We start from the raw sequence: 26700 nt of genomic DNA, 5'->3' as shown, positions 1-26700 counted from the left end.
AGAGGTTGTAAAATGGAGCAAACTGCAACAAACTGAAAATGATGGTAACTAGACACGTTGAAGATTTTATCTCAGTGTTTGCAGTTTAAGAAACAGTTGGAGTTCCTTCACTGAGGAAAACTATTTTAATTATTGTATGCAAGCTTAAGTTCTATTGAACTTGGGACCCAAATTTGTCTATAGATGTTTTTGAATTTTTCAATGCAGGTAGAAACAATAAACAAAATAAGAACAACCATGACTAATAGGGACAGGGGGAGATTGATTTGATCCCTTAAGTCTAGTGTGCATCCAATTCAAGACTAATACAGTTTTCCTTAGGCCCTATCCCATATACCTTTGATTACCTTCTCTCTCAGATTTCCATAACTTTCTAGGCAAGGAATTCCAAAGACTCACTACCCTTGAAGAAAATAAACTCGTCCTCATTTCAGTCTTAATCTGTGGCAATGCGTAGACTATGGTCCTTGACTCCTGAAGGAATCATCCTCTCAGTAATTTTCTAGTCTAGTACCCCAAGAAGCCTTTATGTTCGAATAAAATGGTCGCTCATTCTTTGAACACTAATAAGTAACTTGCAAACTGTTCATGGTTTCCTCCTACAACAATCCTTCCATAAGTAGGATTATCCCAATGAATCTTTTCTAATTGATAAAAAATAATTCTTTAACTAAGAGAACCAAAGCTGTCTTAGATGTGATATTAATTTGTCACTTGTACAGTTTATGTAAGACTTCACAAACTTAAATTCCAACCCACTTGAAATAAAACTCTACATTCCACTAGCCTTCCCAATCCTAATGTTGTACCTGCATATTGACTTTCTGTGTTTCGTGTATGAGGACTTGCAAAACTTTTTGTGGCTTCCTTGAGCCCTTCTCCAATTAGATAATAATCTATCAACTCTTCCTTCCAAATTGAACAACTTTGCAATTTCCCACACTCCATTTTCCATCTTCTTCACCCACTCACTAATGATCTAGCACAGTTTATTTCTAAAGCCAATTTTAGAAAACATTCTCATGTTATGCACTTGCTCAACTTAAAGTGGTGGTTTCAATGCATTACAAATAACCATTGTTAAAAGTTAAGTGTAGTTACCTTTCAAAATAATTATGCATATTAAAAATGGTGGTTCTTATGTTGTTCAAAAGAATCAGATAATATTCAGCTACTTCAGTATAAATCTGGAAAGATGACTAAATAAGAAAATGAAAACATGATTTGCCCCACTACACATAAACCAATTCTTTTTCTTTCCAATTAGATCTTCCTCTAATTTTTCTTCACTGTAACTTTTATCGTATTTGTCTTGTTGAGAATTTTGTAGCACAAGGAGAGATTCGATCCGCTGAAGCTGTATTTGTTTATCCTAGCCCAAAGGAGGCTGAGGGCTCACCTTGTGGAGGTTCATAACATCATGAGAGTCATAGATAAGGTGAATAATCACCATATATTTCCCAGTTTTGCAAATTCTAAAACTGGAGGGCACAGTTTTAAGATAAGAGAGGAAAGATGTAAAGGGATGGACAGGCATTTCAGACAGAGGATGGTGGGTTGGTGGATGTTGCGGAAGGCAAGGGTTAACGTGACCAGGCAGGGATAGATTGCAAACAGAGTTCAGAAAGCCCAGGCTGGCAGGAAAGGTATTGGAAGAGCATAGTTTCCTTTTTATAGAGAAGATTCCTGGAACCATTTATGCTTACTGGAGGATGAGATAAGAAAATAATGAAAGGATGCAAAACTCACACACCAACAAAGGGACAATTGCTTCACTAACTTCACAGTATCATTGGTTGTTAGCTTGTACTTGCTATTGACTTTTAACATCTCTATTGTGAATGCCGATTGATCTTGCAAGTAGGGAATCCAAATATGCACACTTTACAAAATAGTCAATATTCATAATTAAGAATAAAAATTGGATTTCTCTGTTCAGACTTCAAAATGATGTGAGACAGTTTCATCCAAACTATATGAGCCAAATTCAGGCAAATGGGTCTAGCTTGGGTAGGCATCCAGGACACATGGATGAGTCGGGCTGAATGGTTTGTTTCCGTGCTGTACAATTCTATGACTCTAAGTTCTCAGATATTAGCCTTTCAACCTCTGCTACTGATCTTGAAATCAAAGTCCAGCCCCTTGGGATAACAATTGCAAATTAAATAAATCTGGAAGTTTAAAATATTCTGTGTTTTAAAATCTAGATGGCACATTAATATCACTGAGGGAGGAACGTGTTATTCTTTTCGAGTCTGGTTTATGTGTGATTCTTAATTCTACCTTGCTTTGCAGCCAGAGGGTAATTAAGTATGTACAATAAATACTGATTTTATCAGTGATGTCCACACATCTTCAACAATAAAAGTCTGTTTCCATCTAATATTCAGGCTGTGCATTACAACTCAGAACACAGAGAAAAGTGTCTCCTCATTTTCCCGCCGGCTCTTTTGACACTGAACCTAAATCTGTATTCTCTGGATAGCAACCCTGCTGCCTGCAGAAACAGTTCCCCTCATTTTCATAAAATCCAACAGTATCAATTGATAACAGATCTAATTTCCAGGGCTATTTCACATTGAGCGTGTTCAAGTATTCCCAAATGAATCAGAATTAATTAGAATTTTCCCACAGTCTGTGCTTGAATCCTAATGCAGTTTTTAAGGCTGGTGTCAATTCACTCCCAGTTCACTATGTGAAATGAGTTGATCAAGTCTTTTTCCTTATAAGTCACAAACAATCTGCCTCCTCCTCTCCACAATGTGCCACTCTTCTTTTTGGAAACTCAGTCAAGATTTGAATGAGTCATGGGATGCAAAAGCGATTCAAGCAATTCCTGAGAGGTGTATAGGAGATTGTGTCCACATGTACTTAAGTGAGAGAATGATGATTTTGAATTTCTAGAATGGACACTGTGAAAGAACTAACAGATCTAAGTGTGCGAGGCATCAATGATGCTGCATGGGATCATTCAATGTGGAAAGCCATGATCTCCCAAGCGTGTAACGCGCAAGGCACATAAAGAAGAAGAACGGACTGATTATTTATCAGATGTCTGTTTATAATTGGGAGGTTTAAGCATGTTTCCCAATGATGTCTTGTATTTAAATGCTAACATCCTTCAGAGAAGGTAACTTATCAGAAAGAGGAACTGCAGATGCTGGAAATCTGGATCAACACGTGCAAAATGATGGAGTAACTCATCAGGTCAGGTATAAATGAACAGCCAATGTTTTGGACAAAGATGCTTTATCAGGCCTGTTCCTTTGAGATGCTCCAGCATTTTGTGGAGCCTCAGTCCAAAATGTTGACTGTTCATTTTCCCTCAGAGATAGTCTCTTTCACAAGAATGATCCCAGGAAAGAAAAGCTTAACATATGATGAGAACTTGGTATCTCTGGGCCTGTACGCAATGGCTTTCAAAAGGATGAGCTGATATCTCAGTGAAACACAGATGAAATTGGAAGCCTGGATAGAGCAGACAGAGATGATGTTTCCATTCATAGGAGAGTGGAGCAACCAAGGGCAAAGTCTCAGAATAAAGGGATGACCCTTTAAAAATGAGATGAGGAACTTGTTCAGCTAGACGATGGTGAATCTATGGAACTCATTGCCACAGAGGGCTGTGGAGGCCAAGTCATAATGCAGGGATTGATAGGTTCTAGATTGGTAAGGTGGGGTTGAGGGCAACAAAGAGAAAGTGGAAGAAATGGGTTGAAAAAATATCAGTTATGATTAAATGATAGAGTAACTGTATGGGTTAAATGGCCTATTTTTTCTCCTATATTTTAGGGTTTTAACATCTACATCTACCCAGTGAAGGGCTATGTATAGTTGATCCCTTTCACTTGTATGAAAGGGACTGACTTCAAGAAAAATTTTTAAAGGTAGAGGACAATTAATTTGCAGATTTTGCCCCTCAGCTACACATCACCAGGTTTAGAAAAAGCTACTGGGTGTCATGCATTTCAGACTTGTACCAAATTATATAACTCTAATTACAATCTCAGTACAGCAACACAATGACCACTTTGCACTGTAATGGAATTTTTTGTTAAAACTGTATTTCTTGAGTAATTTTCTTGTATAATATCCTCTGCAATCTCCATCAGCACATATGCACCACAAGGCTGTGTGCTTAGTTCTCCTGGTCTACTCACTTAACACTTATGTGTGGCTTAGAACATCTCCAATGCCATATTGAAGCTCACTGAGGACACCACTGTCGTTGGTTGAATCAAAGGTGGTGATGTATTAGTATATACGAGAAAGGTTGAAAATCTGGCTGAGTGGTGACATGACAACCACCTCTTACTCAAAGTCAGCATGACCAAGGAGCTGGTTATTGACTTCAGGAGGAGGAACGGGAGGTCCATGAGCCAGTGCTTATAGGGGGATCAGAGGTGGAGAGGGTCAGCAACTTTAAATTCCTCAGTGTTATCGTTTCAGAGGACCTGTCCTGGGCCAAGCATGTAAGTGCAATTACAAAGAAAGCATAGCAGCGGCTCTACTTCCTTAGAAACTTGCAAAGATTCAGCATGACATCTAAAACATTGACAAACTGATCTAGATGTGTGGCAGAGTGTATATTGACTGGCTGCATTACAGTCTGGTCTGAAAACACCAGTACTCTTGAGTTAAGAATCCTACAAAAGTAGTGGATAAGGCCCCTCCCACCACTGAGCACAGCTACATGGAGTGTTGTTGAAGGAAAGCAGCATCCAACATTAGGGGACCACACTGCCCAGGTCATGCTCTCTTCTCACTGTTGCCATCAGGGAGAAGGTACAACAGCGTCAGGACTCACACCACCAGGTTCAAAAACATTTATCACCTTTCAACCATCAGGCTCCTGAACCAGAGAGGACAACTTCACTCAACTTCACTTGCTCCAGCATTGAAATGCTCCCGCAAGCTGTGGACTCACTTTCAAGGACTTTTCATCTCATGTCTCAATATTTATTGCTTATTTATTTATTATTATTATTTCATTTTTTTTCTTTTGTATTTGCAAACTGGGTGTCCACTCTGTTGGGTGCAGTCTTTCTTTGATTCTATTATGATTATTGGATTTATTGAGGACACCTGTAAGAAAATGAATCTCAGGGATGTATATGGTGATGTATATGTACTTTAATAATAAATTTACTTTGAACTTTGAATTTTGTATAATCAATGTATAATTTAGGCTTTACTTGGAAATGTTGTGTTTCTAATGTAATATGCGTGACCCTGTTACAGGTAAGTTTTTCATTGCACCTGTACACACATGCATTTGTGCATGTGACAATAAACTTGACTTTGACCCAAACTGGGTCACTGGACCTGTGAACCAAATATTCTGGAAGCTGCAACACTATGCAATGCATTTAATTCTTGTAAGTGCAGCTGAATATTTTACTTATGAATAAAAAGTTAATTGCATTGTCATTTCTTAAATATTCCTGTGTTTCTGTGTATGGAAATATTTAACTTAAATGACAGGTTGCACATCCAAAAGAGCATAAGATATGGGAGGGGAATTAGGCCAGTCATACCACTGAGTCTGCACCACCATTCCATCATGCCTGATTTGTTATCCCTCTCAAACCCATTCTCCACCCTTCTCCCCATAACCTTTGACACCCTGACAAAATAAGAACAAATCAGGCTCTGCTTTAAATATACCCAATGACTTTGCCTCCATAGCCATCTCTGGCAATGAGCTCTACTGATGCACTGCTTTCTGGCTAAAGAAATTCCTCCTCATCTCTGTTCTGAATGGACACCCATCTATTCTGAGGCTGGGTCCTCTGGACTTAGACTACATGACTATAGAAAATATCCTCACCACACCCACTCTATCTAGGACTTGCAAAATTCTATAGGTTTCAAGGAGATCCCCCTTCATGCTTCTAAACAGCAGTGAGTACAGCATCAGAGCCATCAAACTCTCCTCATAAGTTTAGCCTTTAATTCCTCAAATCATTCTCATGAACCTCCTTTGGACCCTTCAATACCAGCACAGCTTTACTTAGATAAAGGGCCCAAAACTGCTCTCCATTCTCCAGGTACTCTCTGAGCAATGCCTTAAAAAGCCTCAGCATTACATCCTTGCTTCTAGTCCACTTGAAATGAATGCTAACCGTACGTTTGCCTTGCTTACCATCAGGTCAACCTGCAAGTTAACTTTCAGGGACTCCCATGTCCCTTTGCAGCCCAGATTTTGAATTTTCTCCCCACATAGAAGACAGTTTACACTTTTATTCATTCTACCAAATGGCATGACAATGCGCTTCCCTTTACTATATTCCATCTCCCACTTTTTTCCCAATTCTCCGAATCTGTCTAAGTTCTTCTGCAGACACCTTCTTCCTCCACACAGCCTCTCCCTCCACCTTTCTTCATATCATCTGCAAACTGGCCACAAAGCTATCAATTCCATCATCCAAATCATTGACATATAATGAGAAAAGAAGTAGTCCTAACACCACCCCCTGAAGAACACCACTAATCACCGGCAGCTAGCCAGAAATGGCCCTATTTATTCCCATTCTTAGTTTCCTGCCTGTCAGCCAATCTTCTATCTACTCTAGTACCTTTCCCTTGGGCTCTTATCTTGCTAAGCAGCCTGAAGTGCGGCAACTTGTAAAAGTCCTTCTGAAAATCCAGGTATACAATATCCACTGGCTCTCCTTTGTCTGTGTTGCTTGTTAGACAAAATGCCCTCTATCTTTTTTTACAGGACCAACCATTGTTCTGAGCAGGAAGTTTTTACATGACCTGAAAACTATATGTCATTTTAATAAAACATTGTATAAAAGGAAATTCCAGCTACGTGGCAACAACGGCTATGCGCACAGGAGCATTTCAGTTACGGTGGGCTGCACACCCATGCAGCTCAGAGAGAACAGTATTCTTAGGATAGGTGAGTTTGAGGCCAAGGCCTCAATGGCTGTCATAACCTTTGTGTGATTGGTGAGTGTACCAGGCCAGTCGTATTTGGACCATACCAATCAGATGGCAGCCTAAGTCCCAGGACAAGAGTACACCCACAACCACACTGGAAGACAAGTGACTGGTGAATTGAAAGGTCTCACCTGTCAGCTGAGGATTACAGCCAGAAAGTACAATCAGAGTGCACAACATTCTGGGTGGCCAAAACATGTTTACAGCATTGAGAAAGGCCATTCAACGCCTCTTGTTTACACCAACCATGTCCAAAAACCACTACACTACCTTGATACTTTGTGAGCCATTGGAATTATTCAACTAAAGATTTGACATCTTTAGAATCAGAATCATAATCATGTTTATTATCACCAGTATGTGTCATGAAATTTGTTAACTTAGTAGCAGCCGTTCAATGCAATACATAATATGGAATAATAATAATAATAATAAAGTAAATCAATTACAGTATACTTACATTGAATAGATCAAAAATCGTGCAAAAAACCCAGAAATAATATGTATTAAAAAAGTGAGGTAGTGTTCAAGAGTTCAATATCCATTTAGGAATCAGATGGCAGAGGGGAAGAAGCTGTTACTGAATCGCTAAATATGTGCATTTAAGTTTCTGTACCTCCTACCTGATGGTAACAGTGAGGAAAGGGCATGCCCTGGGTGATGGAGGTCCTTAATAATGGACGCTGCCTTTCCGAGACACCGCTCCCTGAAAATGTCCTGGGTACTTTGTAAGCTTGTACCTACAAAGCTCTTGTTCTTTTAAAAATTGTCTGATAGATAATGTCATGAATGTTATGCAGTAGCCTTTTACTTCTAGTCTGAAAGGAACCAGATTTCAATTAACCCCATTTTATTCTCTATCACTGAAATGCAATAATAGAATGCACACTAGTTAATTCCAGCAATCCTTGCTGGTCAATGAAAGCGACAATAGCAGACTGTGAAGCTACTGAAACAAATAGGCATTGGCAATGCACTCATTAGACTTTGATGTCTTTTGTTAAATGCACAGGAAAATGGGGTAAGCACTTTGGCCATTCTTAATTCTCAAGTTTCCACTTTTATGTTATGGTTCAGCCATAATACAAACCTTCAACCAAGCTATGCAGTGTAATTTTTCTTGTTTAGATATTAAGGCTACAGCAACTTTTAAAATTACAGCAGAATTGTGATCAGGTGGAAAGTTAGGCAGAGCATTGGTAGATGGAGTTTAACCCAGACAGGTACAAGCTGATGCATTTTGTAAAGTCATATAGGGGTAGGATATATACAGTGAATGGTAGGCCACTCAGGAATGTTGACTACCTGAAAGTTGGCAGAACAGACAATTAAGATGGTAAGGAAGGCATTTGGATTACTTGCTTTCATATATCAGGACATTGAATAAAACACTGGGATGTTAGGTTGCAACTTTACAGAATAGCGGTTTTCCTGTACTTGGAGTATCTACAAGTTTACACAAGTATGAAGTTCTTCCAATCTCATTCCTTAAGGCCATTTCCATGACTCCTCATTTTCAGCTTGAAAAAGAAGCCTTCTGACACTATCCTATCAATTCCAATTATATCTATGCTTAAATTAAATACTTCAAGACCAAATAAATTAATTGATTTGAGGACATCTTTGTTTATGGACCTCAATAAAAAGGTAATAAGCGTTAATCTCTAAATGTAGCATAGGATGAAAAATTAATATCCTGCCTCTGGACAACACATCAGCATCAAATTACTTTTGATGTTAATTAAATAAGAAATCACCATCCTAAAATTTGATTAATTGCAGCATAAGAGTATATGAATTAGCTATTAACCCTTTCTTCAACTGGTTCTATCTATTCTAGTTGTACTGGAGAGTTTGGATAAAGGATTCTAGATCAGCACAGATCATTATCCTCAGAAATAACCTGGTGGAAAGTGAATGATTATACTAGGAAATGTGAGTTCATAATTTATCTAATTAGGTAGTATAGGAGAGATTAAAGCAGGGAATTACACAGCCCAGGTTTGCTGGTTAACTTGCAAGTGCTTTTGGATGTTTTTGCATTCCTGCGTTGGAAAGTCAAGAGCAAGATATGAGGATAATCTGAAATAAAACTGAAAATATCAGAAGCACTCAAGGAGGCCAGGTATCATCTATAGAGAGCGAAAAAGAGCTAATGTTTTTGGGTCAACAAGCTTTCATGAACTGGGGGAAGCTTATTTCTGACACTGCCATGGCATCTTTAGTTCTGGAAAAGGCCATTGACCTGAAATATTAATCTAATTTCTCTTTCCACTGGTGTCGTCTAACATGGTGAGTATCTCTAGAATTCACTATTTTAAACGGTAAAGGAGTTAAAACTGGAAGTTCGCCCAAGCATAAAGTGGAATACAAATCTAAATATATTCTACCTAAAACTGACAGATGTTAATTTAAATTTCCAAGTCTGAAGTCATCAAGCTGTTTTTAGCTAAGAGTATAATTTGAAGGCAAGTGTATGATGCAGATCAGCAATGATCTAAATGAATACCTGAACAGATTTAAAGAGCTGAATAGCTTACACATTCTCATAGAAGTGCCACATCACATTTTTTCTTGAGTTCCTGCTCTGTGTAACATTTCAATGAAGAAGCAAATGAACTAAATGGCACAAATGTATAGGCAGTCAAACTTGAATGATCAGGCAGAGCAGCTGTGGATGTATGAGAAGATTTGGCAAGTGTTCCATTTGATGTTTCAGCAGTTTGAATTAAAGCTGAGGGATCTCTACAAGTTGAACAACTGCAACGTGCAGTAAAGCAATATCCCTATCACGGGAAGTCACCATAACTGAGCTAGGCAATTTCTGAACGGCTCAACTGAAGCCAAGTTCCTCAGAGACAAAAACGAGCTCTGATGAAAAGCAAGCTAGAGGAAATTAGGACACACCTCTGGCATAAAGTCACAGCTAAACCTGGTGTGTCATGGTTGTGTACGAATATACTCCCTGGAGCAAAGAAGGTTGAGTGGGTATTTAATGGAAGACAACAAGGATATGATGGCAGTAAATAGGATAAATAGAAAGAAGTTTTGCATGTTTGATTGTGATTGAAGGGGCCCTCCAGGTGGAGTAGTTTCCATCCACATCCCAGAGTAGTTTTACCAGAGTACTGCACGTGCTGTAAAAAGAGGCTTGACAAACTACAGTTGTTTTCTTTGGCTTGTTGGAGAATGAGGAACGGTCTGACAGAAACCTATCTGATTATGGGCAGGATAGGTAGAGTAGACACAAACATCATTTACCCAGGGTTGGAATATCTAATACCGGAGGTTAGCATTTAAAGTGGAGGGGAAGTTGAAAGTTGATGTGTAGAACAGGATTTTTACACAGTAGGTGCCTGGAATGTACTGCTGTGTTGGTGGTAGGGCCAGATACGACAGAGGTATTTAAGGTGCACATGAGTTTGCAGAAATCGGAAGGATATAGATCATGTGTAGGAAGAAGGGACTAGTGTAATTAGGCATAATTATCTGAATTAGTTCAGCAATTTAAAATTGTACATTGTTACTATTTGACAAAGGAGAGACTGTCAAAAATATTTTCTAATGTTGATGGTCAGTGTGATAGATGTAAAACTGAGACAGCTACATTGACACATATGTTTTGGTCGTGTTCTGTGTTGAAATAGTTTTGGAAATCTATTTTCTCTGCAATTTCTAAAGCTTTAAAAATTAATTTACAACCTAATAAATTGACAGTTTTGTTCTGTGTATATATATTCATGGTATTTCTATATCAGACCAACATGTAATTGCATTTGTTACATTATTGGCCAGAAGGGCTAGTTTATTGAAATGGAAAGATGCCTCTGCTCCCACTTTGATACAATGGTTCTCTCAGGTGATGCTATGTCTTAGTTTGATCCTTTTGATCCTCGATTTGAATTTGGGAAAAGGCGGAGTTCTTTTGCCGGCTACTATCATCTGATTAGAGTTAATTAAGATGTTTTCCTTCTGATTCTTGGTTAAATGTATTTGAGTTGGTGGATTGATGTTTTTCTTTTATGGAAGCTTGTATGGCGTATAGCTTCGGGGTTGTGCTCCCAATGTTTTTTTCTTGTTTTTTTTTGTTAGCAGGGTTTTTTTTGTTTTAGTTAGTAGGGGTTCTTTTTTCCAAAAAATAGTTTTAACACTTTATTTTTTCTTCTTATTATTGATATATTGTTTAGCTTTGTTAATCAGTTATTTGGTAATTTAATTCCTCATTGTACATATTGACATGTTGACTTGATTACTTTAATGTTTTTTTTTGTTGATCTTCAATAATAATGAATAAAAAAGATTTTAAAATGGAATTAGTTCAGCACAACATAATGGGCTGAAGGGGTTGTCTATGTGCTGTACTGTTCTGTGAGCTATGTTCTGTGTTAGTTAATAGGTTAATTGACTACTGTGGTGTGTAGCCAAGTGGTTAAGACCTTGGCCTAGTGATCTGAAGGTCGCTAGTTCGAGCCTCAGCTGAGGCAGCGTGTTGTGTCCTTGAGTAAGGCACTTAACCACACATTGCTCTGTGAGGACACCGGTGCCAAGCTGTACCGGCCCTAGTGCCATTCCTTTGGACAACATTGGTGGTGTGGAGAGGGGAGACTTGCAGCATGGGCAACTGCTGGTCTTCCATACAACCTTGCCCAGGCCTGCGCCATGGAAACCTTCCAAGGCGCAAATCCATGGTCTCACGAGACTAACAGATGCCTAAATTTTAAATTTGTTTTAAAAAATGACTGCTGTATGTATGTACAGGTGGATGGTAGAGAATGGGTAAAGTTGATGTGGATGGGGACTGAATAACATGGAATTGGTGTAGTATTGGTAAATGGATGCTTGATGGTTGGGACTGAGTGGGCGGGCCAAAAGCTATATGACTATATAAAGGCTATATGGACACCATGGTAGCATAGTGGATAGCATGACACGATTATAGCTAGGACTATTGAATTTCAGAGTTCAGTTCCGGTGTCCTCTGTAAGAAAGTTTGTACATTCTTTCCTTTTCTGTGTGTTTTTCCTCTGGGTGCTCCAGTTTCCTCCCACAGTCCAATGATGTACCAGCTAGTAGGTTAATTGGGTACGGTAAATTGCCTGTCATTAGGCTAGGCTTAAATCGGTAGGCTGCTGGGTAGCATGGGTCTTTGGGCCAGATCAGACTGTTCCGTGTTTTATCTCTAAAGTCAGGAAGTTTTAAAAAATAATAAAATGACTTGCTAAAATTGGATCAAGGGGAATAGGTTAGATTCTTCACATTTTGGATGACCCACTACAGGAAACTTTGAGGAAATAAACTTACTGATCAGTTATAAAATGGACCTGTCTGGTTGTAAATTGTTGAAAAACTAACCAGGCTTTCAAAAAAGAATTGGAAAAGCACTTGATTTGCAGGGCAATGAGAAAATCACAAGAGTGAGTTGTGGTGGGGTGGGGGGAATGGAATAGAACCGAATGAAATGCTCTTCTGGGTGCCAACATAAATTTGATGGATCAGATGGGCTCCTGAGTTGTAGCAATGCTTTGATTCATTGTGTTGGCTAATCTTCTGTGCAAATGGTGTGCATTAAGACTCCCACTTCAGAGACTCCAGTCATGATATTGAGGGAAGGGCGTTCTTGCGAGGACTGCCTTTTGAATAGGAAGTTAGGCTGAGGTTCTATCTACACTCTCATTGAGTATGAACAATCTCACAGCATCACTCTGAAGATGAGCAGAGGAATTATCTCAGGCATCTTGATTAATATATATTTCTCAATCAACATTAGTAAAAACAGATTATTTTCTATTATCAGACTGCAACGTGGGAATTAACTACAGTGTTTCCAGTTTTATAGAGGTGATTACACTTCAGAAGTATTTCATTGGCTTTGAACTGCATTTGGATGCCTTGGAGATATGTATAAAGAGCTAATTAGTAAACATTCAAAACTGAGATGAAATGTTTGAATCTTGTCTAACTTTTGTGATCTTACTCTTTATGGGAATTTACAGGCCAGTCAGACAAAGTTAAAACTCACAGCATCTGCCTGAAACCCACAGCCATTTTGGCTGTGATCAAGATTTTGTTTTAGATTCAATATCCACTGTCTGCTGAATTTTCCTTTTGCCTTTCAGGGTTCTGACTTGGTCCTAGCAGATTTGTAAGTATTCGCTGAATGGGGCTAAATATAGAATGATGGCTGATGAAAAATGAGGAAGAAAAGGAGTTTGAGTTTGGGAATGGTTTGCCTTTCTCCTCATTCATGTTAAACATAAACTCTTGCTCTTCATGATTTCCCAAACATTTTGCAACCATGAATTCTTTTTGACAAAATGAATCTGTGATGTTATATACAAAACAGAAGCCAGTCTGTGTATATTAGACACACATAGCAACAAAGTAATGTCTACATCATTTCTTTTAGTTTAGGAATAAATAGTGAATTGGCCACCTGCTTTTCTTTAATAATGTAATAGGATTTTTGATTTCCTTTGAGAACTTCATCTGCTTGTGTACTTCAGTATACCAGGGTTTCATCTGGAACACATAGTCAGGTACTTATACTGTAACTTGAACAAGCAACCTTTTAAACCTATCTTGCAGGCATCTTGGTGCCATTTTCCAGAGCATATAATTACTGGGCATGTGATTGGTGGATATATAGAATGAGCTAAGGCCTGAAACGTCGACTGCGCCTCTTCCTATAGATGCTGCCTGGCCTGCTGCGTTCACCAGCAACTTTGATGTGTGTTGCTTGAATTTCCAGCATCTGCAGAATTCCTGTTGTAAGCGACTATAATTACAATGTTCTAAAGGGATTTGAACAGGTTTGGAGAGGTTTAGAGCAACATGGGCGAGATGCTGGCAAATGGGATTAGCTGAGAAAGACACATGGGTTAGTAAGACTGAAGAGACTGTTTACATGTTTTATAACTATGTTTCACAATACACATACATGTTTCATGTTCATTTGCTTGTCATAATCGCCAATATTTTTGCACATTGATCAAAAGGGCTTTATTATGTACTTCACCCATAATAAAGCTCTTACATCATTTCAGTGAACAGCATTATACAAATAATTCTAATATCTGCCCCCAGTGAAAATTACTAATTGTTTCTGCTGGGCATTACAGAAAAATACTCTTCCTATTCTACTCTTCCAGCCAATAACCTGCTAAACGAAGTGAAAGAAAATAATCAGGTTAATGAAATGGGAGTTGGTTAAGGATGACCAAAACCAACCCATCATATATTGCCTATCCTTGTAATCCTCACCCACATGTACTATACAAATACACTATCTCTTTTGTAGTAAAAAAGAATTATTGAACTCAGCACATTAATAATTAAACCCTGCTAGATAATTTGTTTTCACTAGTTAAATATGTTAGTGCAAGGAAAACTGAAATGGCATTTTTGAAGTCAACGCATCATGAAGACATTAGTGTTACTTGGAGAAATTTATCAAATTGGAAGCTGTAATGCGCTGCAGTCTGCTTTTTAACTGCTATCTGGATAGCTATCAGTTACTACTGGGTGGAATGCAATATTTGCTTTAGGTGGGTAGAACTCTATTGGACTCGTCTTCAGATTGCATAGCTCTGGAAATTCGACTTGTGACATGGTTACAGTTTCCACAATTGAAATGCATGGAATGGTGTGATTCCTGAAAAAGTCATTCTTTTCAACACAGCCGCAGAGTAAGGCAGGTTTATTTCAGGGGTGCCATTTGCTGAGCATTGGCCTCATCACATGCCTTCCCCATCCTGTAAAATCAATTTCTGTCACCACCACCACCACCCACCCTTCCCAATTGATCAACCTTTGTCTCTGAGTCATCCATCAACACATCTTGTCCCCTGCCTCTACTAATTCACCAATCTCTGCACAAAATCCCTTGACCAGCCAGCCCCAGCGTGAAGTAACATACCACAAATTCTTTGGGGTTAATATGTTCCTTCTACAGCAATATTAGCAATATGTTTTTCAAGATATTCTGAAAACAGTTTTAAATCTACTAAGAGCTAAACTGAAAGTGAAAACCAACATGATATCCTTAAGCAGCATTTATTTCCAAACTACCTTGATGGGGTGTGATTTTCAATTCAACCGGCTATGGTTGAAATTGACCTGGCGAAGGTTAAATTGATCTAACTCCCAGGCACCATAAGATATTAAGAGACCAGAAAACACAGGAGCAGAATTATGTATTCCAGCCCATTGAATCTGCTCCGCCATTCCAACATGGCTGATATATTACCCATCCTCCCCCATTCCCTCAAAACCTTTGACAGGCTGACTAATCAATTACCTATCAACCTCCACTTCACAGGCACCTGCGGAAATGAATTCCACAGATTCCCTGCCCTCTGACTGAAGAAATTCCTCCTCATCTCTGTTATAAATGGGCATCCCACTACTCTCAGTCTAGATTCCCACAATAGGAAATATCTTCTCCACATCTGCTCTATCTAGGCCTTTCAATATTCATTCAGTTTCAATGAAATGCCCCCTTCATTCTTATAAACTCCAGTAAGTACAGGCCCAGAACCATCAAACACTCCTGATAAGTTAACCCTCTCATTCCTGGTATCATTCTCGTGAACCTCCTCTGGACCCTTCCAATGCAAACACATCTTTTCTTAGATAAGGGGCCCAGACCTGCTCACAATACTCCAAGTGTACTCTGGCCAATGTGCTAAAGGGCTCAGCATTACATCCTTGCTCTGATATTCTAGTCCTCTTGAAATGAATGTTAACATTGTATTTGCCTTCCTTACCACCAACTCTACCTGCAAGTTAACCATGCACAAGGACACCAAAGTACCTTTCCACCTCTGAATTTTGAATTTTCTGCCTTTTAAAGAAAAAAGTCCATGCCTTTACTCCTTCAGTCAAAGTGCATGACCCTAAACTTCTTTACATTGTATTCCATCAGCCACTTCCTTACCCGTTCTCCCAATCTATCCTTTTACAGACTTCCTGCTTCCTCAACACTACCTGACCATCTATTTATCTTCATATCATCTGCAAACTTGACCACAAAGCTATCAATTCCATCATATAAATCAATGAAATGTAACATGAGGAGCAGTTGTCATACTGATGCCTGCAGAACACTACTAGTGACTAGCAGCCGACCAGAAAATGCCTCATTTATTCTTACTCTTTGCCATCTGCCATTCAGCCAATCTTCTATCCATACTGTTATGTTCCCTGTAATACCATTGGCTCTTATCTTGTTAAACAGCCTCATGTGTGACACCTTGTCAAAGGCCTTCAGAAAATACAAGTAAACAACATTCACTGACTCTCCTTTGACTATGCTGCCTGTTATTTCCTCAAAGAAGTCCATAAAATTTGTCAGGCAATATTTCCCCTGAAGGAAGCCTTGCTGACATTGTCCTTTTTCATCATGCATCTCCAAATACCCACAATCTCATCCTTTATAATGGTCTCCAACATCTTCCCAACCACTGAAGTCAGCCTAACTGGCCAATAATTTCCTTTCTTCTGCCCCCTCCCTTCTTGAAGAGTGTAGTGACATTTCCAATTTTCCAGTCCTCCTGAACCATTCCAGAGACTAGTGATTCAAGGAAGACCTTTAATTATGCTTCTCCGATCTTTTCATCTACCTCTTTCAGAACCCTAGAATATTGTCCATCTAGTTCAGGTGTCTTATCTACCTTCAGATCTTCCAGCTTCCCAAGCACCTTCTCCTTAGTAAGAGTAACTACACTCACTTCTGACACCTGACATGCTTCGAATTTCTGGCATACAGCCAGTGTCTTCTACAGTGAAGGCTGATGCAAAATATTTATTAAGTTAGTCTGCCATTTCTTTGTCCCCCATTATTACCTCTCCAGTGTAATTTTCCAGCAGTCCGATATCTACTCTCAAATTTTCTTTTATTCGTTATATATCTGAAAAACACTTTGTATTCTCTTTGTATTTCACATTATTGGTTAGCTTCCCTTCATATTTCATCTCTTCTCTCCTTATGGCCTTTTAGTTGCCTTCTGTTGGTCTTTAAAAGCTTCCTAATCCTCTCACTTCCCACTAATTTTTGCTCTGTTATATGCCCTCTCTTTTCCTTTTATGCTGTCTTTGACTTCCCTTGTCAGCCACAGTTACCTCATACTCCCTTTAGAATACCTCTTCATCTTTGGGATGCAGAGTACTGTGCAAACGTCTAAAGCACATATATTTAGCTAGGGTGTTTAAGACTTCTGCACAGTACTGTATCTATCTTGCGCCTTCCAAATAGCCTCTATAAACTGCAGCCATTGCTATCCTGCCTTCTTCCCAACTACTGTTCCCTTCCAATCAACTTTGGCCAACTCCTCTCTCTTGCCCCTGTAAATCTCTTTACTCCACAGTAATACTGATACATTTCACTTTAGCTTTTCTCTCTGCAACTGCAGGATGATTTCTATCGTATGATGATCACTGTTTCCCCAAGCATTCAGCTCCTTAATCAAATCTGGTTCACTACACAATACCCAATCCAGAATTTCCTTTCCCCTCGTGAACCCTGTCCATTACTGACTTGACGTTATAGGTAGTATGCTGAGTAGTGAACGATGAGCTCAGGAAATGGAGATAATTCAAATTTGAGATCGGTCTGCCAATATCAGAAACATAATCAGAGGAAATATATTTGGTGATGTCAATGAGTAAAAGGATATATTTAACTTGCCCTGCGAACCATTTAACAGTTTTTCCATTCCAATCATAACTGGTCCTGGTGTATGAATTGGAAAGATAACAAAAGGGACGTAAGTTTATTGCCTCAGTTTGGTGCCCTGTTTGATTTTTAGACCACAAACAGTTTTCTTTATGAAGACTCCTTTAATCAAGTCATCCTCATTTCAGATGAATTAACCAGAGTCTGTGTCTGGAACTTCCAACAGATCATTTCAATCATCAAAAGACAATTTTATTTATTCAACAATCCATTTTTTAATTATCTCCAATTTTTAAGGACTTCCCTTCAAAACAAAATCTCAGTAAAATTCATCTTTTAATAGATTTCTCTGACTTCAGGACACCATGTAATGTCATATTGCTTTAAGTGCAATAAATGTACCTGATAAACTATTTATGCCTGAACATATTACAGCCTTGTGTCAAATTCTGTACTCTTCTAGGCAGCGTTCCTTTTGATTTGGTGATGAGACAGCTGACATCACCTGAAAACCTGACTATTTGCATTCTGTCGACTTCATAGCCTTAAGTTTACTGCTAATTCCAACACAGTCATTCTGCCAACCACTTCAAAGTAACACCTGTGAACATTAAGTGATCTTAATGATGAATAGGAGTGCAGGAGCATAAAGATTGAGTTAGCACACTAGATATCCAGAGGCTTGGACTATTGATCAGTGTCATGAGTTCAGATCCCACTCTGAGAACTGGTGAATTTACATTTAGTTAATTGAAAACATCAGGAACAAAGAACGAGTGTTGGCAATTGTAACCAAATAGCCATTGAATCTTGCAAAGAAGAAAATCTTCTATTTTTACCTAGCATGGCCTGTGCAGAACTCCAAATGCAACACAATGACTTTTAACCTGCCCTCTAAAATGGTCCAGCAAGTCATTAAGTTGGTATTGATTTAACAGTGTCATATGTAGTGGGAAATGCTTGCCGAATTATGCCAAGCATAAGTATACTGAGGTAGTAAAACAAAACAAAAGAATGCATAATATAGAATTGCAGTCTAGAGAAAATGTTGTCCATGTAGACAAATAAAACAAGGATTACAACAAGGTAGACTGGGAGATTGAGAGTTAGACTTTGTATGAGAAGCACATTCATGAGAGAGAGTCCCGAGGAGTTTCATGAGGATGATTCCAGATTAACATATGAGCAGTGTTTGGCAGCTTTGGGCCTGTACTCATTGGAATTAAGAAGAATCCAGGGGGATCTCGTTGCAACCTACCAAATATTGAAAGGTCTAGATATGGTGGATGTGGAGAGGATGTTTCTTATGATGGGGGTTTCCAGAACTAGAGGGCACAACCTCAAAATTGAGGGGGTGACTCTTTAGAACAGAGGTAAGGAGAATTTATTTTTAGCCAGAGAGTAGTGAATCTGTGGAATCCTCTGTCACAGCCTGAGGTGGAGGCCAAGTCTGTGCCAATATTTAAGGCAGAAGTTGATTGTTTCCTGATTGGTCAGGGCATCAAAGGATATGGCGAGAAGGCAGCTGTATGGGGTTGAGTGGGATCCAGGATCAGCCATGATGGAATGGCAGAGCAGACTCAATGGGCTGAATGGCCTCATACTGCTCCTATGTCTTATGGTCTGATGCGTCAGATAACAGCGGGATCAGAACTATCCTTGAGCTGGTGGTGTGTATTCTTAGGTCACAGCCTTTATAGCATTGACAATTCAAGTTTTTATCTTCGATTTTGTGAATGTTTTAAGGGTCTCTGCTCCATCGCCCCCTCAGACAGATCTCAACTATCTAGGAGGAAAAAAATATTCCTCAGATCCCGCTAATGTCTTACCCTTTACTGTATAGTTATTCCCTCTGGTTTTGTACACCTGTGCTACATAAAAAATTATTTCCACTTTACGTATGCCCCTCATATTCTTGTATGTATTGACAAGTGAATTTCATCATGAGTCTGATCTAAGCTTTATAAATGATGTGGGTTTAAGGCTGTCAAACAATCAATTGCACGGCAAGTAACTCAATCTTTGATCTGTTCTTCAAGTAACTGTATTTATCTGCCCAGTCCAAATTAAGTGACCACAGCATGTTAATGGTAAAGGCAGGCCAGAATTTCATTGCACCCTAGTGTATATAACAATAAACTATTCCAATTCTAATCTGAATCTGTGAAGGGTCATTGGTTAGGTTTTCTCTTGATGTGAGTGTTCATTGCCTGGCACTTATGTGGCAGAATGTTACTTTGCCTTAGAGTCCTAGAGCCAAACAGCATGGAAGCAGGCTCCTTCTTCATATAACCATCAACAAGCCTTTACATTAATCCCATTTTATTCTCTACACATTGGATCATTTGCCTTTACATTCTACCACTCACCTGGGACAGTCTGCAGTGGCCAGTTAACTAAACAATCCACACAACTCCAGAACATGGGAGCACCTGGAAGAAACCCATGTGGACACCCACGAGCAAACTCCACATGGACAGCTTCAGAGGTCAGGATTGAATTTGGGTCCCTGGAGCTGCAAGGCTCCACCAGCCCCATTGGTCTTTGCCCGAAACATGTGTAAGCCTTAGTGCATCCAAATGGAGGTGGAACTTCAAGTGTCTTATAGCAGGAGGTGAGAAACTGCCCTTGAGCTTGGTGGCACGTGTTTTTTATGCTTTTGTATTTTCTGCCCATCAGCAGACAAGAGGATAGAATATGCGCAGAGCAGGGGGGACTAGTCTTTTCTGTATCTTGGTAGATGTGTAATAATAAATCAATGAAGGCCACACTCATGTTGGAGGAGCAACACCTTATCTGGGTAGCTTCCAATCTGATGACACTAATATAGATTTCTAGAACTTCTAGTAATTGCCCTCTCCCCTTCCCCTCCACCATTCCCCTTTCCGTCTCTCACCTTCTCTCCTTACCTGCCCATACCTCCGTCTGGTGCGCCTCCCTCTTAACTTTTATCCATGATCTTCTATCCTCTCATATGAGATTCCTCCTCTCCAGTTCTTTATCTCTTTCAACAATCAACTTCCCAGCTGTTACTTCACCTCTTCTCCCTCTCTCGGTTTCACTTATCACCTGCCACCTTGTACTACTTCTTCCCCTCCCTCCACCCTCTTAAAACTGACTTCTTCTCATCCTTTCCCATCCTGAAGAACGGTCTCGGCCCGAAACATCTTTCCCTTTGATGTTGCCCGGCCTGCTGAGTTCCTCCAGCATTTTGTATGTGTTGTTCTGGATCTCCAGCATCTTTGGATTTTCTGATGTTTGTGGCCAAACCCATAACTAATTGCTGCTATCCCTTAGCATTGTGAAGAGAGCCAGCCTTGATTTTGTACACAATTCTTTGAAAGGACAACCAGCTGATGTAAGAGCAAACCTTCTTTATGGTACTCTGTTCTGATGACAACTTTAACAATCCATCTAAGAAACAAGAGCATGAGGTCATTAAATTAATGACCAGTGTCATAAAGAACATCAGAAATTATAGCATTTTTAGTTGTACCTCTAGGGAGAACTAAGTGATGGAGTTCCTAATTGCAGAAGGGTATTTCAAGGGAAGATTGTTCTGAACATGAATGTCAAAAGGCATAATGACACAAAACATAAAGTCTTAAAGTATACAAGACAGATTTGGTTGCTGCAGTGAAGGGAGAGATTGTTATGATCTTTCTAGAAAGCTGAAACAATTAGTATGAATGTCTTAAGAATCTGTCACTATCCTTTGGGCTCTGCTCGATCACCATTTGTTGCATCAGTTGGTGAGCTGAAGAGGATTGGACTAGCGTCTCTACTGAAGAACAAAATCAAGAAAGTGAGAAATCTGCAATTAAAGAAATATGATTGAGGATCCCGCAATAAAAATAAATATTATAAATCTGGGATTAGAGAATATAAAAGGAGAAAAGTCTTCCATTTATGCAGGACCTTATCTTAGCACTGCAGCACTTAACAACTGATGCTTTGTCAAGTGTTTCCAGAAACCAAAAACTGGTTGCCAGTCACTTAGAAAACATGGCAAATGCCTTGTACAGTACAAGATTCAACAAATGCCAAATGAATAAATAATCAAATAAATAGCTAGCGCTCCTGTTGGTGGAGAAGGAATTCTTGGGTGAAGTCTTGTCTACTTCTCAAATAGCGCTGAGAGATCCTTTCAACTTTCTTTGTTGTTAAGATAGGGCCAGACTTAAGGCTATAACTGTAACCAAGTGTATTGATATGCTGTAGTTCCCATCTCTTGCAGTAGGAAACTAGATGTTGTGTTCAAGTTCTGTACTTGGGTACAGACCAATGAACTGATGTCACAAGACTGGCCAAAACTTCAAAAAAAGTATCTGCAATTTCTTCCAGTAGTATTAAACAGTCTTTGTCATATCAGTGCTGCTGATATAGACCCACTGACTTCAACTATTTCGGATAAATTGATACAACTCTATCTCAAGTGTAATGCTAAAACTAAGAATGAATTTCAAGGATCATAGGGTTTTCTCTCTGATAAGAAAAGTTTGGCTCTTTCAACAGAAGCTGGAAGATAGCAGAAAATCTTGGTTAAACAGTTAAGTCTTAAAAAAGAGCAAAACAAAACTTCTGGAGTAACTTAGTGGAGCAAATACCATCTCTGTAGATAAAGATATAGCTAGTATATTGGGTCAAGGCCTTGCATCAGGATTAATGAATGGTTGATCAAATAAATAGCTGGAGCTGCTGATGCTCGGTAGCAATTATTAGGAGATCTGTTGGCTCCTTTTCATATAGTCCTAATGCAGAGTCTAAACTTGAAACATTGACCATCTATCTACTCCACAGAGGCAGCCTGACTTTAAGAGTTTCTTCAGTCATGTGTGTTTTGCATCAGATTTCAGCATCTGCAGACCCTTGTGTCTATGAATGATTATGTTGACATGCTGGTGACATCTCAGCTCAATTACTTGGTGGAACAATGATAGCTTATTATCATTGTGTTTGTGTAACTCTTGTATGTGTGTGTATATATAATATATATATATATATATATATATATATACACACACACACATATATATATATACAGTATATATATACTATACACACACATGCACATTAATAAAATAATACTGTATAATTATAATTATTCTATATAATTTATATATACATACATATATACACACACACACACACACACACACATATATATTTTAGTTTTGTTTTGTTTTAATAATAACTTGTCAAACTTGTGTTCCAACCTATAGTTCCATCTTACAAATAACTACCAGTGGGATGTAAACCACCTTTCATGTAAAACAATTTCATTTTTGGTTCTTTTACTAATCAGTTTCATTCCATGTCCTCTCATTCCTCTTGGTGCCTTCAGTTTCCCTTGCTCTGCACCCTTCATGATTTTAAATACTCTTTTCAGATCTTCTCACACCTTCTTTCATTTCAAGAACTACCACAGATTCTCCAATCTAACTAAAGATCATGTTTCTTGGAATCACTGTGGTAAATCCATTCTAAAACCTCCACTTGTGTCCCAAATGCAGCAGCCTGAACTGGAACAGTAGTCCAGTTGTAGCTGCAGAGCTGCAGAAATCTTGCTTAAATTTGACAAATTCATAAGCTTTAAACGATAATTTGGAAGCTTGAATGCTTATCATCTGCATCCTCTAATTGGCACTCCACCAAAGAAGGAAGTGTTCTCTCGCTAAAGGGTTGTATATGTACCTTCCATTATTCCAGAGATCCTTGAATGAGAATAGAACAAAATTTGCAGGGAAAATACTGCTGTTCGTTGCACATGAAGTCAATTCTGCATATACATCTAATGAACCATTGAATTTAACTCCACCATGGATGGCCCCAAACCCAGCTGCAAAAGGAGAATGGTTCAGCATGGGGCTAACAACCCCATTCTTTATAAAATAAAGCAGAAGCTCCAAAAACCTCATCCCTGGGAGAGGAAGGATCTTCGAAGATGGGCTACACCTGGGGACAAATTGAATGACTAGCCTAGGTCAGAGGACTCTGGTGAGCTGCAGTCAGCAGTCTGTGCCTCAGTAGGAGTGGTTAGTTAAGAAGAAGAAGAAAAACCATTTGAATTTACATATTATCTTTCACATTCTTATGTGCTTTACATCCAAATAAGTACTTAATTGCTGTTGTAACATAGAAAGCACAAGATTCACTTTTGCACACAGTAAGCATCCACAAACAGCAAAAACATGAATAACTAAATCATGTGATTTTGGTATTAAAGGGTAAGTATTCTGATGAATTCTGTTTGTCATCAAAATAATAGTCACAGAGTCATAATGTCAGCAGATCTATTTTTTAATTCACCTGAAAGGATGGACATGTTCTCTGTTTAATATCTCATCCAAATGATGGCACCTCCATGAGAACCAGACTGGGAAAGTCAGCCTGAATTATATACATGCCTGGTAATGCTGAGGTAAAAATGCACTATGGCAACTCGGTTTTATGACAGGAAGAAGAAATTGGACAATGTTATGTCACAGGTAGTAGGAACAGAGGGGCATAACCAAAGCAAACATAAATCAGGATAATGCAAAGCCACTTTCTGTCATTGTAAGTGTTGACTGCAAACAAAGAAAACAAATTGACCTATGAACTTTTTGTCATGCAGAAGCAAGTGCCCTGCACTCTCTCAAGGGCTACAGTGGACAAACGGGAAAGCAGCGAGCAGCAAGGAGAGCCAAACCACGCTACAATGGAGCAATATAAAGAACGGTGCACATTAGAAGTGGTGTATGTAAAAGTTAATGGATATGCCACACCAGAGCTTGCTTCACACAGCCAATATGTACAACACAGAGCAGAGGTGAGCACTCACATGTTTGCCTGCGAGAAGAAACAGGAGTACTTCTGTACACTGTGCCCTGTGAATAAAAAAAATAACCAGCAAGGGATGCAAGCATTAATTGCAACGGGCAGCAAGAAAATGAAAGCAGTAAAACAGAAGAAAAAGGCAAGGAACCATAATAAGCACTACTTCCTCAATCAGTACTTGTTCTTTCATGATTAAGTGGTGAAACTGTCTGGCCCACGAGCTATAATGTTGATGGGTGAAAATCCAGGAACCCCTGGTCCAACCACACTTTGGGAATGTGTTAAACACGTAAGATTGTAACAGTTCTAGGAGGCAGTTCAGCACTGTCTTCTCAAAGGCAGCTGAAGGAAAACAATAAAAGCTGGCCTTTGCCAGCAAGGCCAACAGCCTCTAAACAAACAAAATACATATTTCAATGTCTTATAAATTGATTATTGTCCCTGCTTGATATCCTCTATCATATTCATAGGCAATTCCAGTCTTCCAACAAGGGCAATACTAAACACGTAGCTCCAGGTAAAGTTATTGCTAGTTGGTGTTTTGAAGGAGAGCCATAATTATTTTTTTAAGAGATACAGCATGGTATGGGCCCTTCTGACCCCAGAAACCCACTGACTTAACCCTACCCTTCTTACAGGACAATTTACAATGGCCAATGAGCCTACTAACCGGTACTTCTTTGGACTGTGGGAGGAAACCAGAACTCCTGGACGAATCCCACCTGATCACAGAAGGAATGTGTGAACACCTTACAGAGGGCACTGGAACTGAACTCCAATCTCTGACCTGTAATAGCATCACACTATCTGCTACACTACCACGGCACTCTAAATCCAAAGATAAACTTGAGCCACATATCCAGTCAGAGTCACTATCCAGAGAAGGGATCTGTCTTTGACAGTAATGCATATTTCAAACTTCAGTTGGAATTACATTTTGAAGATATACCATAGAGGTTTTCAAGCAAATTGATAATTGGGTCTGGGAGGCCAAGCAATTTTAATGAGAACACTGAAATCACTATTGCACAGGGATAACCAGACACAAGGAGCAAAGGTAAATAAAAGGCAGACATATTAGGTATACAGGTTCATTAAAATGCATATCAACATTATGATTATGTAACTTATGTTAATAAGCTGTTTTAGTGCAGGAGGGAAACTGAAACAATTTCAGTGTATGGACAACAGAGAAGCCATAAGCAGGCAACACTGACTCAAGCCATGACAAAACTTCAGACTCCTTCCAACTCTCGTCCCTTCATTCTGAGAATGTTAAAAAGATGCAAGATTGCCCAATCAAATACGTTCATTAGTTAAGCGTTTTTGATCTCACCTGTAGCACGATATCAGGTGTGGAGAATGTGAGTGGTGAACCTGCTGAGCTCAATGTCCACATTTTCCAAGCACTGGACAAGGGTAGTGCAAGGTTCCCTCCATCCCAGTAATATTTAGTCCTGAAATACAAAGAATGTTTCTAACCCTAGTTTGTTATCTCCTGCAATATTTCTCAGGAAGATTAAGGTAAATCCCTTCTAAAGAATAATCAGCAGTGATTATCATTTATAGTGGATTTTCCCAAACCCAGTGTTGAACCAGGAGGACATTCTGGACTGAATAGATCCCTAACTGAGGAACTACTTTGAAATTAATTCATTCCACAAGGAGACCACACCGAAAATAAAAAAGGATTTTCAAATCAGGGATTTGGCTCAAGGGCTCCTCTGTAAGGTGTTATCTCCAGTAGTGCAGCAGCTCACAAAGCCATTATAGATACTGTGTAGTAATAGGTAAAAAAAACATACATTTAATCCACAATATATCTACAAGTCAGTAAAATATTGAAGCATAGTACAGAGCACCATAGGAACCAAAGTCTATGTCAATCATGATACAATATTATTCCCTTCAGATTCATGTGCCTGTTAAAATGGCTTTTAAACACCACTACATTATCTGTCCAGGTCTTATCATTCTCTGTTCCCGAAACTTGTCCTGCACAGCTCCATTAAAGTTTCTCCTTCTCATCTTAAACCAGCATCCTCTGGTATCTGTCGTTTCTATCTTGGGAAAATGAATCTGACATCTCCCCTATCTATGACTCTCATAATTTTATGAATTTCTATCTAGATGCCCCTCAGCTCCAGAGAAAACAATCCAAGTCTGTCCAATGTCTCCTGATACTCTCTACTTTAGGCAACATCTTGCTGAAGCTCTACCCTCTACAAAGCCTTCACGTTCTTCCTTTAATGGAGCCACCA

The 26700-nt window shown here is 39.1% G+C and overlaps 1 protein-coding gene across 4 annotated transcripts in view; it reads right to left on the bottom strand.

Moving 5' to 3' along the window:
• The window catches only part of ccser1 (coiled-coil serine-rich protein 1), a 1394127-nt gene that overhangs the window by 193736 nt on the left and 1173691 nt on the right, over positions 1 to 26700 (bottom strand). The window contains exon 10 of one of the 4 annotated variants that reach the window (XM_063046846.1): positions 24444 to 24489. The exons of the other annotated variants lie outside the window; for them this stretch is intronic. Coding sequence (XP_062902916.1) covers positions 24444 to 24489 — 46 coding nt within the window. The remainder of the gene's footprint in view (positions 1 to 24443; positions 24490 to 26700) is intronic. 4 annotated transcript variants of the gene reach the window in all.

The sequence above is a fragment of the Mobula hypostoma genome, chromosome 4 (genome assembly GCF_963921235.1).
Source record: "Mobula hypostoma chromosome 4, sMobHyp1.1, whole genome shotgun sequence".
Lineage (NCBI taxonomy): Eukaryota > Metazoa > Chordata > Chondrichthyes > Myliobatiformes > Myliobatidae > Mobula > Mobula hypostoma.
This window is presented reverse-complemented; position numbering and strand designations above follow the sequence as displayed.